Below are 25,520 nucleotides of genomic sequence, written 5' to 3'. Positions count from 1 at the left end.
CGAGAGACCCACAGGCAGTGGCGGTGGACGCCCCTGTAACTCAGTGGGTGTTCCAGTCAGTGTATGTGTTCCCTCCACTTCCACTCATCCCAAGGATTCTCAAACTAATCAAAAGAACAAGAGTTCAGGTGATCCTCATTGCTCTGGACTGGCCAAGAAGGGCTTGGTACATGGATCTTCTGGAGATACTGCTGGAAGATCCAAGGTCTCTTCCTCTTCGAGAGGACCTTCTGCAACAGGGGCGGTTCGCTTATCAAGACTTACCGTGGCTACGTTTGACGGCATAGAAGTTGAACGCCAGATCTTAGCTCGGAAGGGCATTCCGAACAAGGTTATTCCTACCCTGAAACAGGCTAGGAAAAGAGTAACGTCTAAACATTACCATCAAATTTGCAAAAAGTACATGTCTTGGTGTTAATCCAAGTAGTTTCCTATGGTGGAGTTTCAACTAGGGCGTTTTCTCCTCTTTCTGCAAGCAGGTGTGGATTTGGGCCTGCGTTTGGGCTACATTAAAGTCCAGATTTCGGCTTTGTCCATTTTCTTCCAGAAACAATTGACTGAGGTTCAGACTTTCTTGAAAGGGTTTCTGCTCATCCAGCCTCCCTTTGTGCCTCCTACGGCACCTTGGGATCTTAATGTGTTGCTGCAGTTCCTGCAGTCGGATTGGTTCGAACCTTTACAGGAGGTTGAAGTCTAATTTCTCACTTGGAAGGCAGTCACACTTTTGGAATTGGCATCTGCTAGACGTGTGTCGGAATTGGGAGCATTGTCCTGCAAGAGCCCCTACTTGATTTTTCATGAAGATAGAGCTGAGCTCAGGATGCATCAGCAATTTCTGCCGAAGGTTGTGTCGGCTTTTCATATCAACCAACCTATTGTGGTGCCAGTGGCTACTGACTCCTCAATAACTTAAAAATCCTTGGATGTTGTGAGGGCTTTGAAGATTTATGTGTAGAGAACTTCTCGTCACAGGAAGTCGGACGCTCTGTTTGTCCTGTATGATCCCAACAAGATTGAGTGTCCTGCTTCTAAGCAGACAATTTCTCGCTGGATCAGGTTTACTATCCAGTATGCTTACTCTATGGCAGGCTTACCGTGTCCAAAATCTGTTAAGGCCCACTCTACTCGTAAAGTGGGTTCTTCCTGGGCGGCTGCCCGGGGTGTCTCGGCTTAACAACTTTGCAGAGCAGCTACTTGGTCAGGGTCGAACACGTTTACTAAGTTCTACAATTTCGATACTTGGCCTCTGGGGACCTAAAGTTTGGTCAAGCGGTTCTGTAGGAACCTCAGCCCTCTCCCTCCCTTACTGGGAGCTTTGGTACATCCCCATGGTACTAATGTGGACCCCAGCATCTTCTAGGACGTAAGAGGAAATAGGATTTTAATTACCTACCGGTAAATCCTTTTCTCGTAGTCTGTAGAGGATGCTTGGCGCCCGTCCTGTGCTTCGTATTGGTTCAGTATTGTTGGTTCAGCCGTTGCTGACTTGTTTTAAGCTGGTTAGCTTGGTTTTTCTGTTGTTATGTGTGAGCTGGTGTGAATCTCACCACTGTCACCACTATATATATTTCCTTCTCTCAAAGTATGTCTGTCTCCTCGGGCACAGTTTCTAGACTGAGTCTGGTAGGGTGGGCCTAGAGGAAGGAGCCAGCCCACACCAATAAACTCTTAAAGTGTCCATGGCTCCCAAGGGACCCGTCTATACCACATGGTACTAATGTGGACCCTAGCATCCTCTACAGACTAAGAGAAAAGGATTTAACGGTAGGCAATTAAAATCCCATTATTACTATTATTAATTTTATTATATGTAGTTGTGGGGATTGAAAATATTGCTCAAATTCTAGGATATATTGGAGCAGAATGAATCAAATGTATATCACACTCCTGGGAGTGTCACTGTGACGTCACTTATATCTATAGTAAAAATATAGGGACATGACTGGGGAGGTGAGGGGATCTGGGTGTGTCACAGTGACATCACTTATATCTATAGTCATAGTCCAGGGACATAACTGGGGAGGGGAGGGGATCTGGGAGTATTTTCAGTGATATTGATGTCTCCCCCATTTTGCAGGATTACACAGTAGTAAGGAAGTTATCCAGTGAGTGTGAGACACCCAGCAGCCGTCCCTGTGTGTCAGGAGGACTGAGCAGGTCCCAGAGCCCGATTACGGTGCCTCCATCTCACTCACTGATACATGAGAGACACAGTGACAAGAAGATCCTGGAACTCACCAACAAGATCATTCAGCTGCTGACTGGAGAGGTGACTGCTGGGAATGGGACATTATACAGTAACACCGGGAGATGTGTCTGGGTGATGACTGGAGAGGTTACTGCTGGGAATGGGGCATTATACAGTAACACCGGGGGATGTGTCTGGGTGATGACTGGAGAGGTTACTGCTGGGAATGGGGCATTATACAGTAACACCGGGGGATGTGTCTGGGTGATGACTGGAGAGGTGACTGCTGGGAATGGGGCATTATACAGTAACACCGGGGGATGTGTCTGGGTGATGACTGGAGAGGTGACTGCTGGGAATGGGGCATTATACAGTAACACCGGGGGATGTGTCCAGGTAATGACTGGAGATGTGACTGCTGGGAATGGGGAATTATTTAGTAACACCAGGGGATGTGTCCGGGTGATGACTGGAGAGGAGACTGCCGGGAATGGGACATTATACGGTAACACCAGGGGACGTGTCCGAGTGATGACTGGAGAGGTGACTGCTGGGAATGGGACATTATACAGTAACACCATGGGACGTGTCTGGGTGGTGACTGGAGAGGTGACTGCTGGGAATGGGACATTATACAGTAACACCAGGGGAAGTGTCTGGGTGATGACTGTATCACTGTGTGTGTCAGGTTCCTATAAGGTGTCAGGATGTCACTGTCTATGTCTCCATGCAGGAGGGGGAGTATATAGAGGAACACAGGGGTCTGCACAAGGACGTGATGATGGAGAATCACCGGCCCCTCACATCACTGGGTAAGAGTAGACTGTCATGTATTGTACAGGGGAGAGCAGGTATGGGGTCCCTATATACACACATTGCCTGATCACATATATACACTGTACTCAGTCACTGTGTGTCTCCTACAGATGGGCCCAGTAACAGAGATACCCCAGAGAAATATCCCCATCCCCTGTATTCCCAGGATTGTACAGAGGAGAATCACAGGATCCCACAGGAGGATCAGGTAGGTGGGATTTAGGGTTTCGCCCATATACCAAAGTGACTGTCACTATATGATCTGTAGAGGAGCTGTGTGTCTTATACACTGATATTATACTGTTTCACCTCAGTTTAATCTGTTTGCAAATGTCATTATAGTACGTGACTGATATGAAGGCAGAAGATATAGAGGGAGAAGAGACGTATGTGACTGTTATAAAGGCAGAAGATATAGAGGGAAATGAAGAGACATATGTGACTGATATAAAGGCAGAAGATATAGAGGGAGAAGAAGAGATGTATGTGACTGATATAAAGGCAGAAGATATAGAGGGAGAAGAAGAGACGTATGTTACTGATATAAAGGCAGAAGATATAGAGGGAGAAGAAGAGACGTATGTGACTGATATGAAGGCAGAAGATATAGAGGGAGAAGAAGAGACGTATGTGACTGATATAAAGGCAGAAGATATAGAGGGAAAAGAAAAGACGTATGCGACTGATATAAAGGCAGAAGATACAGAGGGAGAAGAAGAGACGTATGTGACTGATATAAAGGCAGAAGATACAGAGGGAGAAGCGGAGACGTATGTGACTGATATAAGGGCAGAAGATATAGAGGGAGAAGAGACGTATGTGACTGATATAAAGGCAGAAGATATAGAGGGAGAAGAAGAGACGTATGTGAGTGGTGATCAGCAGTGTAAGGAGGAGGAGATCCCTACAGATATCAGCACAGGTGAGTAATAAACACTTATTACAGGAAAGTGACACATATTCTCCTCTCTCAGTCACTACAGCAATCTCTTATCCTACACCCTAGTGTTCACTCTAGGAGTGAAATGGGGCAGGGCGCCGGACTCAGGGGGGCACATGTGCGCGCGTCCGAAATGGGGGCGCGGCCACGCAAATTAGGGGGCGTGGCCACGCCTCCGTCATTTTAGGGGGCGGTGCGGCCCACAGACGCTACTATAGAGAGCGTCTGTGGCCGGCGACGTCACTGTTGAGGGCGTGCCCAGCACCTCCGTCGGTGCTGGGCTTCCCCCAGCCCTCTCCCAATGCATAAATGGATGCCGCGCGCATGCGCACGGCATCTATACACGCCGGGAGGGCAGGGAGTGGGCGGCTGTTCTAGCAGGGCGTCGCAAAAGGGGCAGGGCGGGTTTTGCCTGTTAAAAAACGGGCAGGGCGCGGCGCCCTGCTAAAACAGCCTAGAGTGAACACTAACACCCTGCTCTGTCAGTGCAAACTAATGAGGAATATGTATTTTCCCAGTGTGGAGTCAGGAGCCATCAGCCCCTGTTATACTCCTGCTCTCCCCCTCACATCATGTCACTGTGTGTTACCAGCCCAGAGATCTGACCAGTCTCCTCCCCACACTCTCTGGTGTATCTCATACATCAGGAGCCATCAGCCCCTGTTACACTCTTGCTCTCTCCCTCACATCATGTCACTGTTACCAGCCCAGTGATCTGACTAGTTTTCTCCGCACACTCTCTGGTGTATCTCATACATCGGCAGCCATAAGCCCCTATTATACTCCTACTCTCCCCCTCACATCATGTCACTGTGTGTTACCAGCCCAGAGATCTGACCAGTCTCCTCCCCACACTCTCTGGTGTATCTCATACATCAGGAGCCATCAGCCCCTATTATACTCCTGCTCTCTCCCTCACATCATGTCACTGTGTGTTACCAGCCCAGAGATCTGACCAGTCTCCTCCCAACACTCTCTGGTGTTTCTCATACTTTCGAAGCCATCAGCCCCTATTATACTCCTGCTCTCCTCCTTACATCATGTCACTGTTACCAGCCCAGAGATCAGACCAGTCTCCTCTCCACACTCTTTGGTGTATCTCGTACATCAGGAGCCATCAGCCCCTATTATACTCCTGCTCTTCCTCTCACATCATGTCACTGTATGTGACATTCCCTGCTGGTTACCTGTTGCGTGGCACTTGGGTGACGGCCTTCTCTGGCTTCTGATCCATGGCCTTAAGGGCACACCAATGCTTCGTAATGGAAGTATATTCAGGAGCGTTCACGTCTAAGTAGAAGGACAGTGCGTCTTGCAAAAATCTGTTGACTTCAGTATCCATTAATATATAATCCTGCAATCTCCAAGGTCGTAAAGGAGGAGCAGCGGGAAAAAGCGACCAGGACCTTATCAGAGGGGTGTGGTCAGATCATGAAATTTTTGTTGGTAGAAAAATTCAAGTGACCAGGTTCTATGATACAATGTGATGAGTATGGAGACTGACACAGTACATATTAAAAATGATAAGAATTTATTTCTCTAAGTTACGAGAACCTTCAAATAACAAGGTATACTCAGTTACAATAATAGCAAGAACAAAATAGAATACTCAGCTCTTATCTCAGATGTTTCATGTTCTGTCCCAGATGATGGTCATCGATTAAGTAGATTAAACATTATAATTCAGTCGCCCTCAGGGTCCCTCTTTAATAACTGTGTCTGAATTTATTAAACTGAGGTGGGTTTATAGAAGTCTATGGGGTATATGCAATTGCGGTCGAATTCCTGAAATTGTCGAATTTCGGGTAATTTTCGCCAAAAAAAAAAATTTGTCAATGCAATTCAGTACTTTCCGACAAAAAAACTGACTTTCAAAATTCGACTTTTTGAAATTCGACTTTTTGCAAATTCGACTTTTCTGCAATGATACAAGTGCTGCAATTCGACAAAAGCATATTCAATTCAAGTTTGGAAATTCGACAGCAGTGCTTTTAGACAGTAAATTCGTAATTTTCAATCCGCCACACTTTGGAGGGTGAAAACAATAAAAAAAAAAATTAAACATGTTTTTTTTGGTGTTTTTTTGGGGGGGAATAGCATATCTATTTATATTAGAAGGGATTAGGTCATTTTTTTTAATTTTTTTTTGGAGGCACAAGTATTATTTATATATTTTTAAAAATATTATTTAAAAAAAAAATTTTTTATTGCTGGATCGGTAAAATAAAAAATGGCGTGGGGTCCCCCCTCCAAAGCATAACCAGCCTCGGGCTCTTCGAGCTGGTCCTGGTTCTAAAAATGCGGGGAAAAATTGGGCAGGGATCCCCCGTATTTTTAAAACCAGCACTTGGCTCTACTTCCGTGGCGCTCACCTGATTGGCTGTGCGCTGTCTGAACTCAGACAGCGCATCGCACAGCTCCGTCCATTATATTCAATGGTGGGAACTTAGCGGCTAGCGGTGAGGTCACCCGCCGGTCAGCGGCTGACCGCGGGTAACCCCACCGCTGACGGCAAAGTTCCCACCATTGAAACTAATGGAGCGGCTTTGCGATGCGCTGTCTGACAGCTCAGACAGCGCACAGCCAATCAGGTGAGCGCCACGGAAGTAGCGCTTCCTGATTGGCTGAAGGGACTTCAGTGACAGGAGTCACGTGATGTCCCGGCATTCGGGGAAAGGGGTCTCATGTGTCAGCATGGGACCCCTTTCAGTCCGGTGGTCCGGGTGTTCGTTTTCTTTTTTTGCCAAGTCCATGGATTTATCTCTGGACCATGGCTGAGGTGAGTATATTGATCTTTTCTTTTCAGGTATCCGTGGATTCTACATGGAGAAGAGGACCGATGTCGGCGTGTGAACATAGGTATGTGTGTGTCGTCAGTGTGTAATAAAGTTTTACTTATCACGGTGTCTGTGTCCTGTTTTTATTTGGGTATTTTTTTTTCAGTAGAACTACAGGTACCAGCGGGCCCGTTTTTCTCCCGCATGCTGGTACTTGCGGGGGAGGCTTGCTGGGACTTGTAGTTCTTCTGGAAAAACCAATATTCTGACAATTTTCTCAAGGCTATCAGCCTCCCATCCGCAGCCAATGGATGGGGGGCACAGCCTCGGGCTTCACCCCTGGCCCTTGGGTGGCTGGGGGGGGGACCCCTTGATTGAAGGGGTCCCCACTCCCCCAGGGTACCCCGGTCAGGGGTGACTAGTTGGATATTTAATGCCACGGCCGCAGGGCATGGCATAAAAGTGACCCTCGGCTGTGGCATTATCTGTCCAGCTAGTGGAGCCCGATGCTGGTGTTAAAAATACGGGGGACCCCTACTCTTTTTGTCCCCCGTATTTTTGGCACCAGCACCAGGCGCAGAGCCCGGTGCTGGTTTTAAAAATACGGGGGATCCGCTGTTAATTTTTCCCCCGGATTTTTAAAACCAGGACCAGCTCGAAGAGCCGAGGCTGGTTATGCTTTGAAGGGGGGACCCCACGCCATTTTTTTTCCGTTTTTTCCCCCGATTTTTTAAATCGCGCAAAATCCGGCAAATTGGCCATTTTTCGCCCGCGGGACTGTCGAATCCGTTTTTCATTGAATATGGTGAATTCCGGCAGCCACCTGCCGGAATTCACCTGTCGAATTGTGTCGAATTAAAAAACGGCGATAATTTGCCGCGATTCGCCGTGAATTGCATATACCCCTATATCTGCTGCAGACAGACCTAGCTTCAATTGGAACTAACCTGCTATGTGTAAGCCTCTAGGCTTTATACCCTGCAAGGATACGCTCTAACATTGTCTTACCAGATATTACATTCAGGTCTGTGATGCTGGGTGCAGTAGTCCTTCAGTATACCATAATTCCTATGTAAGGTAATGCAGTAATATGTTCTCCTACATACTTGAAATATATTTGTAGTTAATTATGTGCTCATATTGCTTATTTTGCTACTGTATAACCTGTGACTGCTTGCTAGTGTGATTGCTGACTTTACTGTAATTCTGTCAGTTTTTCTGTATATTCCAATCTTCAATGCTGGTGCAAGCAGGGTAGGGGTCGGTTTGTGTCACTTTAACAAAATTTAAAGTGATTGCAGTTTGAAAACGTGTATTAACATTGTAAAGGTGTATGATTTATTTATCATGTCTAAGAGTTGCAAGGGTGAGGAAAATACACTTTCCACAGCAGCACGAACACTCATTTCATGTTTGTCTTGCATAGCTTGGTTATCCTCTCAGGATCTGGTTCAAAATGTATTATGTGCAAATTGTTTTAGCTTTCACCAAAGCATCTTGAATAATCCGAGGCAGGCACAGGTTCCTGTGGAACCCCCATGGGCTACTTTTGCACAGACATTATCCAGTATAGCTGAGCGGATAATGCCAGCTGTGATACCAGGAATAGGTTACCCTGTTAACCCTTATATGCAACCTTCCACTTGGGGTTTATTTCATTCTGCAGGGGAAGCGGCAGCCTCTCAAAAAAGACCGGCTGAAAGGCTGGTGGTAAGTAAATCACGCAGATATGAAACATCTTCACAGTCTGCACATGTTTTAGATGAAGACTCGTCAGAGAATGAGGACTCCGGGTCTGCATATGGAGAAGAGGAGGAAGGACTCAGCTCGGTAGACATAACTGAGCTGATTAGTGCAATGAAAGCCATTCTTTCCTTAGAGGAGGCAGCAGAGCCTGTGTTAAAATCCAAGGCACCTGTGTTTAAATGTCCTAAAACAGCTAGGACTGAGTTTCCTGAGTCAGAACAGTTGACGGAAATTATGCAAGAGGCTTGATTTACGCCCAGTAAGAAGTTTAGAATTCCGAGGAAATGGAATTCCAATTATCCTCTTTCGGCTGAGGACTGTTTAAAAAGGGAGGTGGCTCAAAAAGTAGATATGCATGTCATTTGACTGGTGAGAAAATCTACATTACCTCTGCCGTCCACATCCATAAATGACGTCATGGATAGGAGAATTGAAGGTTTTCTTAAAACCATTTTTGTCTTGTCTGGGGCAATCATAAGACCAGCCATGGCTTGAGCCTCGATGACAAAGGCAGTGGCGGACTGGGCTGATGCATCGGAGGAAAATCTTTCATTGGCATCTAGAGAGCAAAAATCTCACATTGCCCTTATCAAACAGGCAGCAACGTTTATGGAAGAAGCAGCCTTAGATATGGGTACTATTGTCTCTCGAGCATCAGCTTCAGCAGTAGCCGCTCACAGAGCGGTCTGGCTACGTACATGGAAAGCTGACTCACAATCCAAAAGGTTCTGGAATCTTTGCCTTTTACTGGAGATATTCTTTTTGGTAAGCAGACACCAAAAAAGTGAAGTTTCTTTCCACACACAAAATCAAACCTAGATTTTCGTCCCTTTCGGAATCAAGGAAAAGTGAAAGGAAAGGGTGATGGCAAACAGTCCCAATCCAACAAGTCTGGTAAGACTAAAATGCATTGGGCTACCAGAGGTTCAGCTTCCAAATCAGAAGATAAGCCATCAGCCTGATGGTGCCGGACCCAAGGGTGGGAGGCCGACTTCTTCAATTTGCACAGATCTGACAGCAGTCTACAACAGATTCCTGGGTGCAAGAAGCGGTATCTCATGGTCATGTATTTGCTTTCAAGGAACACCCTCCTCAAAGGTTTTTTTGCACCAGCCCGTCTTCATTGGAAACGAGGGCCAGGGCTCTACAAGAGGCAATTCAGAAATGAATTCAGTCAGGAGTGATAATTCCAGTTCCTCCTGCACAACAAGGACAAGGTTTTTATTCTAACCTGTTTTTAGTACAGAAGCCAAATGGGTCATTTTGGCCCATACTACCAATCTCAAAGCACTGAACAAGTACATTTGGGTGCCTCGGTTTAATATGGAGATTTTACGTTCCATTATTTTGGCCATGGAGCCAGGGGATTTTATGGTATCTCTGAATATCAAGGATGATTACCTGCATGTAACTATAGCACAGTCCCATCAGTGCTATCTCAGGTTTGCTATCCTCCAGCATCATTTTCAGTTTCAGGTCCTACCTTTTGTACTGGCCACAGCTCCCAGAGTATTCACCAAAATTATGGAGTTGATGGCATCTTATCTCCGTCAGCAGGGGATTAGGATTTTTCCATTCCTCGAAGATTTATTAATCCTGTCTCAGGAATTGCTTCATTGTCATCTGCAACAGACAGTAGCTTGTTTACGGAGACACGGTTGGCTCATAAATTGGTCAAAGACGTCCCTGGTTCGTCACAACAGATGACTCATTTGTGGGCTGTGCTGGATTCAGGTCTTCAGAGAGTATTTCTTCTCTGAACAAAATATCCAAGATTCAGTCAAGGATTCAAGAGCTTCTACACAGTCAAAAGATATCTATTCATGCCACAATGCATGTAATGGTGTTAATGCTGTCGATATTCGACATAGTCAAGTATGCTCTGTTCCATACGAGGCCTCTGCAACGTCTGATCCTGTCCAAATGGAATGGTTGTCATCAGACAAAAACACAGACTATGGTCCTTCCTCTGGGAGTAAGGAGGTCACTAACTTGGTGGCTGTAGACATCCCATCTGGACAAAGGGAACCTCTTTTGGATATCATATTGGGAAATTGGGAGCAGTGTCAGGAAGGAGTTGCTTCCACGGAGAGTGGACCAATGAAGAAAGTTGCCTGCCAATAAATATATTGGAACCTTGGGTCATATACATGGTACTTATTCAGGCAAAGGACATTCTTCAGGGGAAACCAGTCCAGATCTGCTCGGACAATGCAATGCCAATAGCGTACCTCAATCATCAGGAACTTGCAGCCAGAATGCACTTAAGGAGGTAAGTCACACATTAAAGTGGTCAGAACTTCATCTTCCAGCCTTGTCCGCAGTGTTCATTCCGGGAGCCCTAAACTGGGAAGGGGATTTTCTCAGTCGACATGCCATTTATGTAAATGAATGAGCTTTACACCCCGAGGTCTTCCAAATTCTGGTAGACGAGTGGGGGTTACCGGAGATAGATCTCATGGCATCACTCCAGAAAAACAAAGGCCCCGCATACAGATCAAGAACAGAGGATCCCAGAGCGAACTTTGTGGATGTATTATCAGTAAGGTGGGACTTTCATCTAGCCTATGTGTTTTCCTCCCATCGCCCTGTTACCCAGGGTAATGCGAAAGATAAAACAAGGAAAGGGAACTGTGATACTAATAGCTCCGGCTTGGCTCAGAAGACATTGGTACACAGATCTGCAGAGGTTGTCGATGAATGCTCCATTCCTACTCCCTCAATGTCCGGATCTACTGTCTTTGACGGCGTGGCTCTTGAGACTTCCTTCCATCCTGAAAGCAAGAGGATTCTCACAGGTGATACAAACTATGCTCAGAGCAAGAAAACCTTCCTCAGCCCGTATTTATCACGGACTATGGCAAACCTATATTCAATGGTGCTGTGACCGGAAATTTGATCCTAGGGCGTTCACAGTCTCCAGAATCCTGGCATTCCTTCAGGCAGGAATAGACAAAGGTCTACGGGCGGCTTTCTTGAGAGTGCAAGTGTTAGCATTAACTGTATGGTTCCAAAAAAAAATTGCTAACCTACAGGATGTGCACACTTTTTTTCCAGGGAATGCTGCACATTCAACCTCCTTTTGTTCCTGAGACTTAAGTTTAGTCCTAAAGTCTCTTCAAGTTGCTCCATTTGAACCACTTAAATGAGTGGATCTTAAATGATTGACAGCTAAAGTTCTCTTTCTACTCGCTATTGCTTCAGCTAGAAGAGTTTCATATTTAGGGGCGTTGTTATGACGCCATCCTTTTCTGATTTTTTAAATCCAGATAAAGCAGTTCTCCGAACCAAATCTAGGTATCTTCATAAGGTGGTGTCTAAATTCCACCTTAACAAAGAAATTGTAGTCCCGGCCTTCCAGGGTCCGGACCTTTCTGTGGGAGATGCATCGTTGGACATAGTCCATGTCTTAAGGATCTATGTGGATTGTACCAGTGCCATCAGAAAAACAGACACTCTTCGTTCTCCACAGATTTTCACAAGAGAGGATGGCCTGCTGACATGCAGACACTGGCGAGGTGGCTTCGGATGACAATTTCAGAAGCATATTTTCAAGCTGATCTCCCTGTTCCGGCTAATGTCTCTGCTCACTCTACTCATGAGGTAGGTCCATCATGGGCAGCACAATGTGGTGCTTCTGCAGAACAGATATGTAAGGCAGCCACATTTTCTTCCATTAACACATTCATTAGACATTACGCCTTTGATACCTTTGCCTCTCAGTACGCTTAATTAGGGCGAAGGATTCTCTTGTCCAATCAGGAGCGTCCCCACAACTAAATTGCTTTGGGACATCCCAATGTTATCCTGTGGATAACCTGTGGACCCTGCCGGAGACATATACGTTATGGTAAGAATTTACCGTTGATAATGGTATCCACAGGGATCCCACCCTGACACACCTGATTTGAGGATCCTTTCAATCACTAACCTCTTCCTTCTTGTACGGAAGGGTGTGCTTGTGTGTTCTTCTCGCCTGAGTAGGGCTCTCTATGATGCTCCTGCCTTGAGCTTTGGAAACCACTAATCCAGGAGGCGGGGATATAGGGGACTGACCCATTGCATTCTGGAAGGTTGAAAACTTTTGATCATTGGTGCAAATTCGCGGACACTTCCTCATATCCCAATGGATATCCTGTAGATACTGTGGACTTAGGCGAAATAGAGTTATCGACGGTAAGTCTATTATAACTACGTATATTTGTGGCATGGTGCGGCTGCTTGCTGGGGCACAGGCTTAGGGGTTCCTCATGCCACGTGACACAATGCTTAGAAAATATCTGGCTCAGCCTCTGTACTGTATCTACATGCTCCTGTAACAGCCGGCCTCACGGAATTGGCTAATGACCGGCTCCTGTTACTGAGTTGGCAGCATCTGAGTCTTGCTACCGTCGCCTTAGGTATATAATACATTTATTGAGCTTGTGTATGGAAACCAGCATTCAGAAGAAGGAGGCGGGGATATATGGACGGGCCTGTTGCATGCTGGGAGGCCGAAAGCCTTGACCGATTGGTGCAAATCTGCTGTCGCATCATCATATCTCAATGTTATCCTGTGGATCCAGTGGACTTAGGAGAAATACCGTTATCAACGCTAAGTTCTTACCATAACGTATATATTTATCTGAGCAGTCTTCTAAATCAGTTACTTTATCACAAATAGAGACCATGTCTTCCTGAAGGGTGTCGTGATGAAATCAGATCTTTGTGAGATGCAACAATCTCTTTCATCTTAGTCTGTACGAGTGCCAATCTCACTGATATCAGACCTCAAAGCTTCAATGTTAGAGTTAAGTTCTGAAGTTAGTTCAGTCCTTAAATGTAGATAACTTAGAATGTATAGAGCGTAGAGTAACAGGACCATCTAGAGTGTCTTAAGACATATTCAGCCATTACAGCTGGGCTGTGCGTGTGACAAGAAGAAGCAGATGATGATGTAGCGGTCTCAGAAAGACCACCTGAATTCGAGGTACTAAAGAGGTGGACAGGTGGGGCCAATTTGGTACCTTTTATCCTTTCTTGGAGGCATGGTAAGCCGGATCTGCCGTCTTCCCTGCACTCTCAGATGTTCACTGCTGCCAGTAGCACATGTATGAGAAGCAGAAGTATGGCGGCAGCTGTATAGATACTGATATGTAATTCTCTATATCATACCGTACACACATCATCCTTATTACTATTGAGAGAATAGAGGTAAGACACTGATGACTGGAGTGTAACAGTGGATTATAACCTAGAAGATGATGATGATGATTACAGGGTATCATATGGTGTATTGCATGTAAAATACCTTGTTCCACACCTACTCTGCTGTAGCAATATACCTTATATAAGGGTGAGTAACACATGTACAGGCTTACCAGCGTATGAGCACACACATAAAGGAATGCTACCTTACCAATGCTTCCAGGAGTAACGTTAGGAGACGTTTCTCTGATCCATCAGCTCATATGACTGATGTTATTGTTCATCTAGACTCTCCAATTCATACGATATGTTCCCCATCCATTGTTTTACATTGGTGCTGACATAGGACTTGGCGAGTGACTACATCTCCATTTATACTTCATGGTTAGTTACCAGTACAAGAGAGAGATACATCTAAGTCTTATTATAATATTACATTTGTTATTGTGAGTGTTCTCAGGAGGGTGGACACAATGATAGTCTGAGACACAATATTGTAAAGCCTTCATTAAAAGATATGTTTTATTATACACACTCATTTATAATTAAGTGTCACAGAAAGTCATCTTCTACTGTTTTCAAGATTAATATTGTTACAGAAAATGTCACATTTCCATAATGTATTTTATTTCCAGCCGTTGGACACACAAGCAGGAACATCTCAGAAGGACATCTAATGTTATCCCCGGATTGTGAAATAAAAAATAATGACAGTAAACAGGATTCTCCAGGAGATAACCCCATTACCCCAATTATACATCCAGCTCTATCAGCTGATCCCCCTGATCCTGGGAAATGTTCTCCTGATCACTCTGATATTGGTGCATCTGTTACAGCTCTGAGAGTAGATACAGTGATTCCCTGTTCTATAGATGGCAAATGTTTTACACTGAACACAAAGCATATTAACCCACAGACTGTTAAGGTAGGTGAGAGGCCATTTCTATGTTCTGAGTGTGGGAAATGTTTTACATACAAATCATATCTTCTTAGACATCACAGAAGTCACACAGGTGAGAAGTCTTTTCCATGTTCTGAGTGTGGGAAATATTTTGCACACAAATCGGTTCTTCTTAGACATCACAGAAGTCACACAGGTGAGAAGCCATTTCCATGTTCTGAGTGTGGGAAATGTTTTGCACGGAAATCACATCTTGTTAGACATCAGCAAAGTCACACAGCTGAGAATCCATTTCCATGTTCTGAGTGTGGGAAATGTTTTGCACAGAAATCACTTCTTGTTATACATCAGAGAACTCACACAGGTGAGAAACCATTTCCATGTTCTGAGTGTGGGAAATGTTTTGCACACAAATCAGCTCTTGTTAAACATCACAGAAGTCACACAGGTGAGAAGCCATTTCCGTGTTCTGAGTGTGGGAAATATTTTGCACACAAATCAGTTCTTCTTAGACATCACAGAAGTCACACAGGTGAGAAACCATTTTCTTGCTCTGAGTGCGGGAAATGTTTTTCCTGGAAATCACAACTTGTTACACATCAGCAAAGTCACACAGGTGAGAATCCATTTCCATGTTCTGAGTGTGGGAAATGTTTTGCACACAAATCAGATCTTGTTGCACATCAAAGAAGTCACACAGGTGGAAAGCCATTTCTATGTTCTGAGTGTGGGAAATATTTTGCACACAAATCAGTTCTTCTTAGACATCACAAAAGTCACACAGGTGAGAAGCCATTTTCTTGCTCTGAGTGTGGGAAATGTTTTAAACTGAAATCGCATCTTGTTACACATCAGAGAAGTCACACAGGTGAGAGGCCATTTCCATGTTCTGAGAAATAAATCAGCTCTTGTTGCACACAATAGACATCACTCAGGTGAGGAACCATTTTAATCTTCTGGAGTATACTCATCGTTGCCATGCATTGTTCTTCAAGGTTCTTATCCTATCCTATGCTTTTTGCAATATACATGTTACCACTGGGTGAAATAATCAATCTACCACTGCTATGCAGATGACGTGATCTTTTGCTCCGGGTACTGAGAATCCAGTACCAATCCTAAATAGTTGTCTAGCTGAGCTCTAGGTGTGGTTGATGCCAGTTGGCTGTGACTCAGTCCTGGTGAAACAGGTCCTTATGATAGAAGCTCACCAACAAAGGGCAGGGCTACAGCTCACTTTTGCAAACTAAGCAGACTATCGTTTGGGGGTACAAAGTTACAAAATGCGGATCATGTGCAAAATCTTGGTGTCCTGGATGGTGGAGGGACACTTAGACATAAGGTATCAGCCACAATCAGATCCTCATCTGAGGAACATAGCCAGACTCCAGCACTTATTTCCCTCAGAAGATCTACCTACAGTCATACATGCACTTGTATCATCACACATAGACTACTGTAATGTCCTCTACCTGGGTCTCCCAGCAATAGAATTACACCACTTGTAGCTTGTACAGAATGCAGCAGCCAGGATGTTACCTAACCAGCCCGTTCCTGCCACATAACACCCATTCTCTACTCCCTTCACCGGCTGCCTGTAAGATGGTGATTCTATTACATAATCTTACTGACTCTCCCAGCCCTACATGACCAGGGTCCATGGTACCAGAAGCAGCTTCTGCCTTGTTACTGCCCTGCTTGCTTACTTCCATCTGCAGATGAAGGACTATTACCAGCAGTACCAAGAATCCCCAAACACTGCTGAGATGTCGGGGGAGACAGGGTGGTGGCACTAGTGCTGTAGTGGGGGCTGCCAGAGGCACTGTCTATGGGTAATATTGTCCCCAAGCAGCGCTGAGGTGGCAGAGGGGGACATGGTGGCTGGCAGCAGTGAGGGGGAGACAGGACAGGTGGCAGTAGTGGGGGGAGACAGGGAGGGTGGCAATAATGGGGGAGACAGTGAGTGTGGCAATAGTAGAGGGAGACAGTGTGGTGGCAATATTGGGGGGAGAGAGTGCAGGTAGTAGGGGGGGAGACGGCTGTAGGCAAAGACAAGGTGGTTGGCAGTAGTGGGAGAGACAGGGTGGTTGGCAGTAATGGGGGAAGACAGTGCAGATGGCAGTAGTGAAAGGAGACGTGGCAGTAGTGGGAGGAGACAGGGCGGTGGCAGTAGTGGGGGGAGACAGGGCAGGTGGCAGTAGTGGGGGGAGACGGCAGTAGTGTGAGAGACAGTGCAGGTGGCAGTAGAGGGGGAGACAGCGCGATGACAGTGAAAGGAGACAGGGTGGGTGGCAGTAGAGGGGGGAGACAGGGCGGTGGCAGTTGTGTGGGGAGACAGGGTGGGTGGGGGTAGACAGTGCAGGTGACAGTAGTGAAAGGAGACAGGGCAGGCGTCACTAGTGGGGGGAGATGACGGGTTGGCAGTAGTGTGGGGGGACGGTGGGTGGCAGTAGTGGGGGGACAGGGCAGGTGGCAGTAGTGGGAGACAGGGCGGATGGTAGTAATGAGGGGACAGTGCAGGTGGCAGTAGTGGGGGGAGACAGGACGGGTGGCAGTTGTGGGGGGAGACAGGGTAGGTGGCAGTAGTGGGGGGGAGACAGGGTGGGTGGCAGTAGTGGGGGGAGACAGGGTAGGTGGCAGTAGTGGGGGAGACAGGGTAGGTGGCAGTAGTGGTGGGGAGACAGGGTGGGTGGCAGTAGTGGGGGTGGGACAGCGCAGGTGGCAGTAGTGTCCAGAGTAGAAAGTGGATTATGACCCTCAATAAATGTTCCCAAGATTTAATGCTCCTAGTTATTGAGGAAGCAACCAGGGAACGGTTGGCTACAAAGGAGAAGATAACCCAGTTACATCAGGAGCACGACATTAGAGATGAGCATATACCGGAGTGGTTAAAAAACCTAGCGACGGTGGTGGAATCTCAAACAACCTTATTAAATTTAAAAAACAAAAACGCACCAAGGTACAACAGGACTATGATCAGCACAGGGTGTATGCGTGGCTAAGTAACCATACTAACAGGTCAGTCTGGATGACAGCCGCACCACTGGAAAAAATGGCCGTGGCATTATCAATCTAGCACGTCGGCTAGTGAAGCAGAGGAGCATACCCCTGGGAGACAGTCATCACATCGGGAAGTCCCTTTAGGGGTGCGTACAAGGGCAATTATAGCCGGCAGAGAGGTGCCCAGGTGAGGGGGGCAGAAGAGACGGCAGGAGAGGAGCAAAAGGAAGTACACGACCACCCCGGGCCAGGAACAACTGATTTATAATTTATCTTCAAGGACGTTATCTCCGGCTGAAAATCAGGTTCTTCTAAAAGGACTATCTTTTGTTCCAACACGGTCATTTGACCAATTTCAGTGGAAGATAGACTCTTATAAATTAACGAGGTCTTTAAAATTAAAAGAGCATTTCTCTAAGGTGACACCAGAGGCAGCAAATGTGTATGATAATACTCTTCCTTTGCAGGTGAGAACGTTTCTAAATCTATGTTTGATCTATATTCTGTAAATCCATCTATTAGAACGTTTGGCAGAATGTTGGAAACGCTACCAGGTGAATATTCTGATTCCATACATTCTAATTTGTCAAAAGCAGAATTTGAAGCTTTGAAGGTGTTAAGTGTATGTGAGGATATCATCATTCGCAGTGCTGATAAAGGGGGGGGGGGGCAATTGTGATTTTGGATACATTGGATTATAAACAGGAATGTAGACGTTTGTTGTCGGATAGCAATACCTATAAAACACTGAGACTTGATCCTACATCTAAGTTTAAGGGCGAGCTGGATACCCTACTGACACAGGCGGTGAAAGATAATATTATATCGCTATCGGTTAGTAAGGCCTTAACAGTGGAATATCCGATAACCCCTGTGTTTTATGCTATTCCTAAACTACATAAAGACCCCAAGAAACCCCCTGGTAGACCAATTATCTCTGCCAGGGGGTCTCTAAATGAACCTCTGGCAGTATATTGCGATAGTTTTCTATAGCCATGTATCCAAGACACACCCACTCACCTGAAGGACACATCAACCTGGTTGAGAAAATTAGTGGAAATAGGCAAAGTCAATAAAGAAACAGTTTTGGCGTCGTTAGACGTTACGAGTCTTTATACATGCATCCCGCATAAAGCAGGGTTATCAGCAGTTGATTACTAACAATCCCCATTATAACGGGCCAGATATTGAGTTCTTTTTATTATTGCTAGATTTCACACTTACTCATAATTATTTCTTGTATGAGAAGGAGTTCTTTATTCAATGTACAGGTTGTGCGATGGGGTCGGCCGTAGCGCCGGCCTTCACAAATTCATACATGTGGGAACTTGAGAGAGATTTATTTTTGACGAACCCAGGCATATCAGCTCAGTTAACTCTATACCTTAGGTACATTGATGACGTCATCGTTTTTTGGAACGGTGACGAGCCTAGTCTGTCTAGTTTAATTGAAGAGCATAATGGCACAGACAGCCCAATTAAATTTACGGCTACTATGGACAGGAAACAGGTTAACTTTCTGGATGTGTGTATCACTTTAAATACAGGAGAGATTGAAACTAGCCTGTTTACTAAGCCTACCGATAGAAACAATCTATTGAGGGCAGACAGCTTTCACCCCAGATCGACTACACAGGGGTTACCCTATTCCCAACTATTACGAGTCTGTCGGATTAACAGTGATAGAGATGAAAGGGACAGACAATTAGATGTAATGATACAGAAGTTTAGTTTATCCATGAGAGGTTATAGAGCTACAGATTTAGAGAAGGCAAAACAGAAAGCCTTAGCTAAGACACGTGACCAATTATTAGTACCCAGGAATAAGAAAAGTTTACACAATAGATTCCCGTGGGTGACACAGTTCAATGCTAGCAGCCCATATTTGGGTAAACAGGTGAAAAAGCTGTGGCCTTTGGTAGCCAGATATAAGGAATTGGGAAAAACATTTGGGAGTAAGATCCTATTTAGCTACTCTAGAAATAGAAGTATCAGAGACATGGTCGTTAAGACCGACCTGTCTAAATTTAATACGGAACCTACACATTTTCTGAAACAGAGAAAGGGTTGTTTCCGGTGCAGTGCATGTACGACATGCAGCTTTCTAAATCCAGGGGAATATTTCCAACACCCACATTTAGACAGGGTACAAAATATGCCAACCGGTTTTCACTTTCATGTAAATCCAAGTTCGTTATTTATCTACTGACATGCCCCTGTGGGCTGGGGTATGTGGGAAAAACGGACTGTGAGTTCAGGATCCGTATGGCCCAACACAGATATGCGATAAGGGAGGCCATTAAGTCTGGACAAAGTGAGCAGCCTATAGCAAGGCACTTTGCACAGGCAAGGCACAGTGTAGCCACATTGCGATACAAACTGATTGACCATGTCCCACGATCTATGAGAGGGGGGAAACAGGTCTAAGAAATTGTTACAGGTTGAAGCAATGTGGATTAATAGATTGAACACCATTTTTCCAAAGGGTCTTAATGAGACAATTCATTTTAAATGTTTTCTGTGAATTCAGGAATCATAGTGGTATATAATAAATCTTTCTGTAACTGTTATCAGCGGGATTGTTTTGAATATAAACAACAGCATTATGAAATGTGAGATATTAACCCAGTATTGTGATACTCTGCTGAGGTAGACGGGGGCCTGATAAATGATGGTGCTTTTATATTCAGTTTTATTTTTTTGGTTTCACTTTTGTTATTTTGTCACTATTGATATTGTTCATGTGATGTAATATAAGAAGAGGATTTGTGTTGCTATGTATTTACACTCAATATGGTTGTTTTGTGATTGTATTGGTAACCATGGTGACTCTGTCTGCGGCTCCAACGCGCCAGCTGGTCGGGCCATTTTGTCATCACTTCCGGTGAGACAGACCCGGAACTCGGGCGACGCAGAGTGGAGCGTCCTCGTGGGTATGGTATTTAGACACTGTCTTTCATGCATGTATGTTATCCTGACGAAGGGGCTGCGTACCCCGAAACGTAGAGTTTTCAATAAACTATTTATGCACTTTATGAAGTCTCCGTGTGCCGCCGCTATCTGGACAGTATATATATATATATATATATATATAGTCTTTTGAAAAAAGAGGGCACTCACCAAAAATTTCATAAAAGAAGGTCAGAAGGTCATTTATTGATAAAGACTATTATCAGGAACCTGAAATTCCTTGGAGTTGAGCACCACCGTGTTGTCCTCAACTGATACAGCTCTGTGCGGATGCCCATATACTCTATATATATATATATATATATATATATATATAATCATAACATAAATAGTGCCCAGCACTTCTGGTCCTAAATGTTTAGCTGCCTGGGTGCCCTCCACAGCGGTATGTATGTACAAACGAGGAAGAAATGGCGTCACTCCAGGTCTTAAGGTGATAAAATCTTTTTTCTCTAACGTCCTACTGGATGCTGGGGACTCCGTAAGGACCATGGGGAATAGACGGGCTCCGCAGGAGACTGGGCACTCTTAAAGAAAGATTAGGTACTATATCTGGTGTGCACTGGCTCCTCCCTCTATGCCCCTCCTCCAGACCTCAGTTAGAATCTGTGCCCGGCCAGAGCAGAGGCACCTAGTGGGCTCTCCTGAGCCTGCTAGAAAAGAAAGTATTTGTTAGGTTTTTTATTTTCAGTGAGCTTCTGCTGGCAACAGACTCACTGCTACGAGGGACCAAGGGGAGAGAAGCCAACGTACCTGCTTGCAGCTAGGTTGTGCTTCTTAGGCTACTGGACACCATTAGCTCCAGAGGGATCGAACACAGGCACCTGTCCTCGGTCGTCCGTTCCCGGAGCCGCGCCGCCGTCCCCCTCGCAGAGCCAGAAGCACTGAAGTCCGGAGAAGACAGAAGACGTCGAAATCGGCGGCATGAAGACTCCGGTCTTCACATAAGGTAGCGCACAGCACCGCAGCTGTGCGCCATTGCTCCCTCTGCACACCACACACTCCGGTCACTGTAGGGTGCAGGGCGCTGGGGGGGAGCGCCCTGGGCAGCAATATTAGTACCTTTTGGCAAAATATACACATAAATACAGTCCCAGACTGTATAGGTGTAAAACCCCGCCATTTTTTCTCACAGAATAACGGGACAGAAGCCCGCCGATAAGGGGGCGGAGCTTCTTCCTCAGCACTAACCAGCGCCATTTTATCTTCACAGCTCCGCTGGAAGTCGCTCCCCAGGCTCTCCCCTGCAGTATCCAGATACAACAAGGGCAAAAGAGAGGGGGGGGGGCACATAAATTTAGGCGCAAAAAGGAACATTATTGTGTTTATATCAGCAGCTACTAGGTGAACACATCTGATAGTTTTATCCCTGGGTTATAATAGCGCTGTGGTGTGTGCTGGCATACTCTCTCTCTGTCTCCCCAAAAGCCTTTGTGGGGTCCTGTCCTCAGTCAGAGCATTCCCTGTGTGTGTGCGGTGTGTCGGTACGTCAGTGTCGACATGTTTGATGAGGAAGGGTACGTGGAGGCGGAGCAAGTGCATATGAATGAGGTGTCACCGCCGAGGGCTCCGACACCAGACTGGATGGATATGTGGAAGGTGTTAAATAATAATGTAAACTCCTTGCATAAAAGGTTGGATAAAGCTGAAGCCTTGGGACAGTCAGGGTCTCACCCAGTGCCTGATCCCACAGCTCAGAGGCCGTCGGGGTCTCATAAGCGTCCACTATCCCAGTTAATTGACACAGATGTCGACACAGAGTCTGCCTCCAGTGTCGACTATGATAATGCAAAGTTACAGCCAGATTGGCAGTAAAGTATTCAATATATGTTTATTGTAAAAAGATGATTTGCATGTCACTGATGACTCATCTGTCCCTGACACAAGGGTACACAGCTGTAAGGGGAAGAAGCTGAGGTAATTTTCCCTCCTCTCATGAGGAAAAATAGCGGGAATCTCCAGGCAACAGACGGCAGCCTCACACAAAGATTTCTCAGAAAGTATCCTTTCCCCACTAGGGCCAGGATATGATGGGAATCTTCCCCTAGGGTGTCACAAAAGGCAGCCCTGAGGTTACAGCTATTCTCAGGGATCCTGCAGATAGCGTACACATGCTGGTACAGACAGGTACCTTATCAGCAGAGATAGAGACCCTAGTATGTATACAGAAATATAGATATATGTATGGGGATATATATATATATGTGTGTATATATATATATTCAAGATGCTGTCTTGAGAGATATGTATAAAACATGCCACAGAGGCATGAGTATACTGGGTCCTAGTGTCAAAGCTATGTCAATCTCTGCTTGTCGTGTCCTGTACAATATGCAATGGACATATGATGCCGCCTTAAGAGGCATATGTAACGCTGAGGATTGTGTGGAGAAGGGTTTGGTCTCCACGGCTATATCTGGGAAATTCTGATATTTTGCCTTATATCCCTGCACGGCCTAGGAAAGCACGACATTATTAAATGCAGCTTTTCGAATAAAGAAACAAGAAAGTCCGAGATACATCCTTTCTTGTCAGAACCGGGGCAGAAAAAACAGAAGTCCTCCTCGGCCTCTACAAAAATAGACCGCATGTCGAGGCGGAGCTAGGCCCGTAGGGGGCACGCCTTCGGAAGTTCAGCCACAAGTGGGTTCGCTCCCTATTATATCCCTGGGCAATAGATATTGTGTATCAGGGATACAAGCTGGACTTTGAGAAATGCCCACTCACCGATGACCCTGCCGTCTTCCCCCCACGAGAGGGAAACCGTGTTAACTGCAATTCAAAAATTGTATCTTCAACAGGTGGTGGTCAAGGTTCACCTCCTTCAACAAGGAGGGGGTTATTATTATTATTTTTATTATTATAAATGACCATGTGGTAGACCCGAAACCAGATGGTTCGGTCAGACCTATATTGAATTAAAATCCCTGAGCATATACCTGGAAAGGTGCAAGTTCAAGATGGAATCGCTAAGAGCGGTAGTTGTAAGCTTGAAGGGTGACTCGGGACATATAGGATGCATACCTTCAGGTCCCCATATATCCACCTCTTCAGGCGTACCTCAAAATTGCGGTACGGGATTGCCATTGCCAATTTCAGGCGTTGTCGTTTGGTCTCTCCACGGCCTGGAGAATATTCACCAAGGTAATGGCGAAAATTATGGTGCTCCTGCGGAAGCAAGACGTCACTATTATCACGTATTTGGACGATCTCCTCATAAAAGCGAGATCAAGAGAGCAGTTGCTGAACAGCGTATCACTTTCTCTGGAAGTGTAACGGCAACGCGGCTGAATTCTATATATTCCAAAGTCGCAGTTGGTTCCTACAGCTTATCTGCCTCTCCTAGGCATGATCCTAGACACCGATCAGAAAAGGGTTTATCTCCCGATAGAAAGAGCTCAGGAGCTCGTGACACTGGTCAGGAATCTATTAAAACCAAAACACAGGTGTTAGTGCATCACTGCACTCGAGTCCTGGGAAGGATGGTGGCATCATAAGAGGCCATTCCCTTCGGCAGGTTCCCTGCGAGGACCTTCTAGTAGGACTTACTGGACAAGTGGTCCAGATCACACATCAGATGCATCGGTTAATCACCCTATCCCCCAGGGCCAGGGTGTCTCTCCTGTGGTGGCTGTAGAATGCTCACCTTCTCAAAGGTCGCAGATTCGGCATTCAAGACTGGGTCTTGGTGACCACGGATGCAAGCCTCCGAGGGTGGGGGGGGCAGTCACACAGGGAAGATAATTCCAAGGGCTGTGGTCAAGTCTGGAGACTTGTCTTCACATCAATATCCTGGATCTAAGGGCCATATACAACGCCCTACGTCAAGCGGAGTCCCTGCTTCGCGACCAACCGGTTATGATTCAGTCAGACAATATCACCGCAGTGACTCATGTAAACCGCCAAGGCGGCACAAGGAGCAGGGTGGCGATGGTAGAAGCCACCAGAATTTCTTCGCTGGGCGGAGAATCAAGTACGCGCACTGTCAGCAGTGTTCAGTCCAGGAGTAGACAGCTGAGAAGCAGACTTCCTTCAGCAGGCACGACCTCCACCCGGGAGAGTGGGGACTTCATAAAGAAGTTTTCATGCAGATTGCAAGTTGGTGGGAACTACCACAGGTGGACATGATGGCATCCCACCTCAACAAAAAGCTGCAGAGATATTGCGCCAGGTCATGAGACCCTCCGGCGATAGCTGTGGTCGCGCTAGTGACACTGTGGGTGTTCCCGTCAGTCTATGGATTTCCTCCTCTTCCTCTCATACTCAAGGTGTTGAGAATTATAAGGAAAAGTGGAGTGAGAACAATACTCTTTGTTCCGGAGTGGCCAAGAAGGATTGGTATCCAGATCTGTAAGAGATGCTCACAGAGGACCCATGGCCTCTGCCTCTAAGACAGGACTTGTTGCAATGGGTCCTGTCTGTTCCAAGACTAAAATAACGCGGCTGCGTTTGACGGCATGGCGGTTGAGCGCCGGATCCTAGCAGAAAAAGGCATTCCGGATGAGGTCATTCCTACGCTGATAATGGCTAGGAAGGACGTGACAGCGGAATATTATCACTGTATATGGCGAAAATATGTTGTTTGGTGTGAGGCCAGTAAGGCCCCTACAGAGGAATTCCAGCTGGGATGATTCCTACACTTTTACAGTCAGGTGTGACTATGGGCCTAGAATTGGGGTCCATAAAGGTCCAAGCTTAGGCCCTATACATTTTCTTTCAAAAAGAACTGGCGTCTTTACCGGAGGTTCAGACGTTTGTTAAGGGAGTGCTGCATATTCAGCCTCCTTTTGTGCCACCAGTGGCACCTTGGGGTCTCACGGTGGGGTTGAATTTCCTAAAATCTCACTGGTTCGAACCACTTAAAACAGTGGAGCTGAAATATCTCACTTGGAAAGTGGTCATGCTGGTGGCCTTAGCTTCGGCTAGGCGTGGGTTAGAATTGGCGGCTTTGTCATGTTAAAGTCCCTATTTGATTTTCCATATGGACAGGGCAGA

The 25,520-nt window shown here is 45.9% G+C and overlaps 1 protein-coding gene across 1 annotated transcript in view; it reads left to right on the top strand.

The window, feature by feature from the left end:
- The first annotated feature begins 8,968 nt into the window (after positions 1–8,968).
- The window catches only part of LOC134984543 (oocyte zinc finger protein XlCOF6-like), a 142,963-nt gene continuing 126,411 nt past the window's right edge, over positions 8,969–25,520 (top strand). The window contains exons 1-2 of the mRNA XM_063950103.1: positions 8,969–9,101; positions 14,491–15,423. Coding sequence (XP_063806173.1) covers positions 8,969–9,101; positions 14,491–15,423 — 1,066 coding nt within the window. The remainder of the gene's footprint in view (positions 9,102–14,490; positions 15,424–25,520) is intronic.

The sequence above is a fragment of the Pseudophryne corroboree genome (assembly GCF_028390025.1).
Source record: "Pseudophryne corroboree isolate aPseCor3 chromosome 3 unlocalized genomic scaffold, aPseCor3.hap2 SUPER_3_unloc_60, whole genome shotgun sequence".
Taxonomy (NCBI): Eukaryota; Metazoa; Chordata; class Amphibia; order Anura; family Myobatrachidae; genus Pseudophryne; species Pseudophryne corroboree.
Note: the sequence above shows the minus strand (reverse complement) of the source record. Positions and strands in the feature narration are given on the sequence as shown.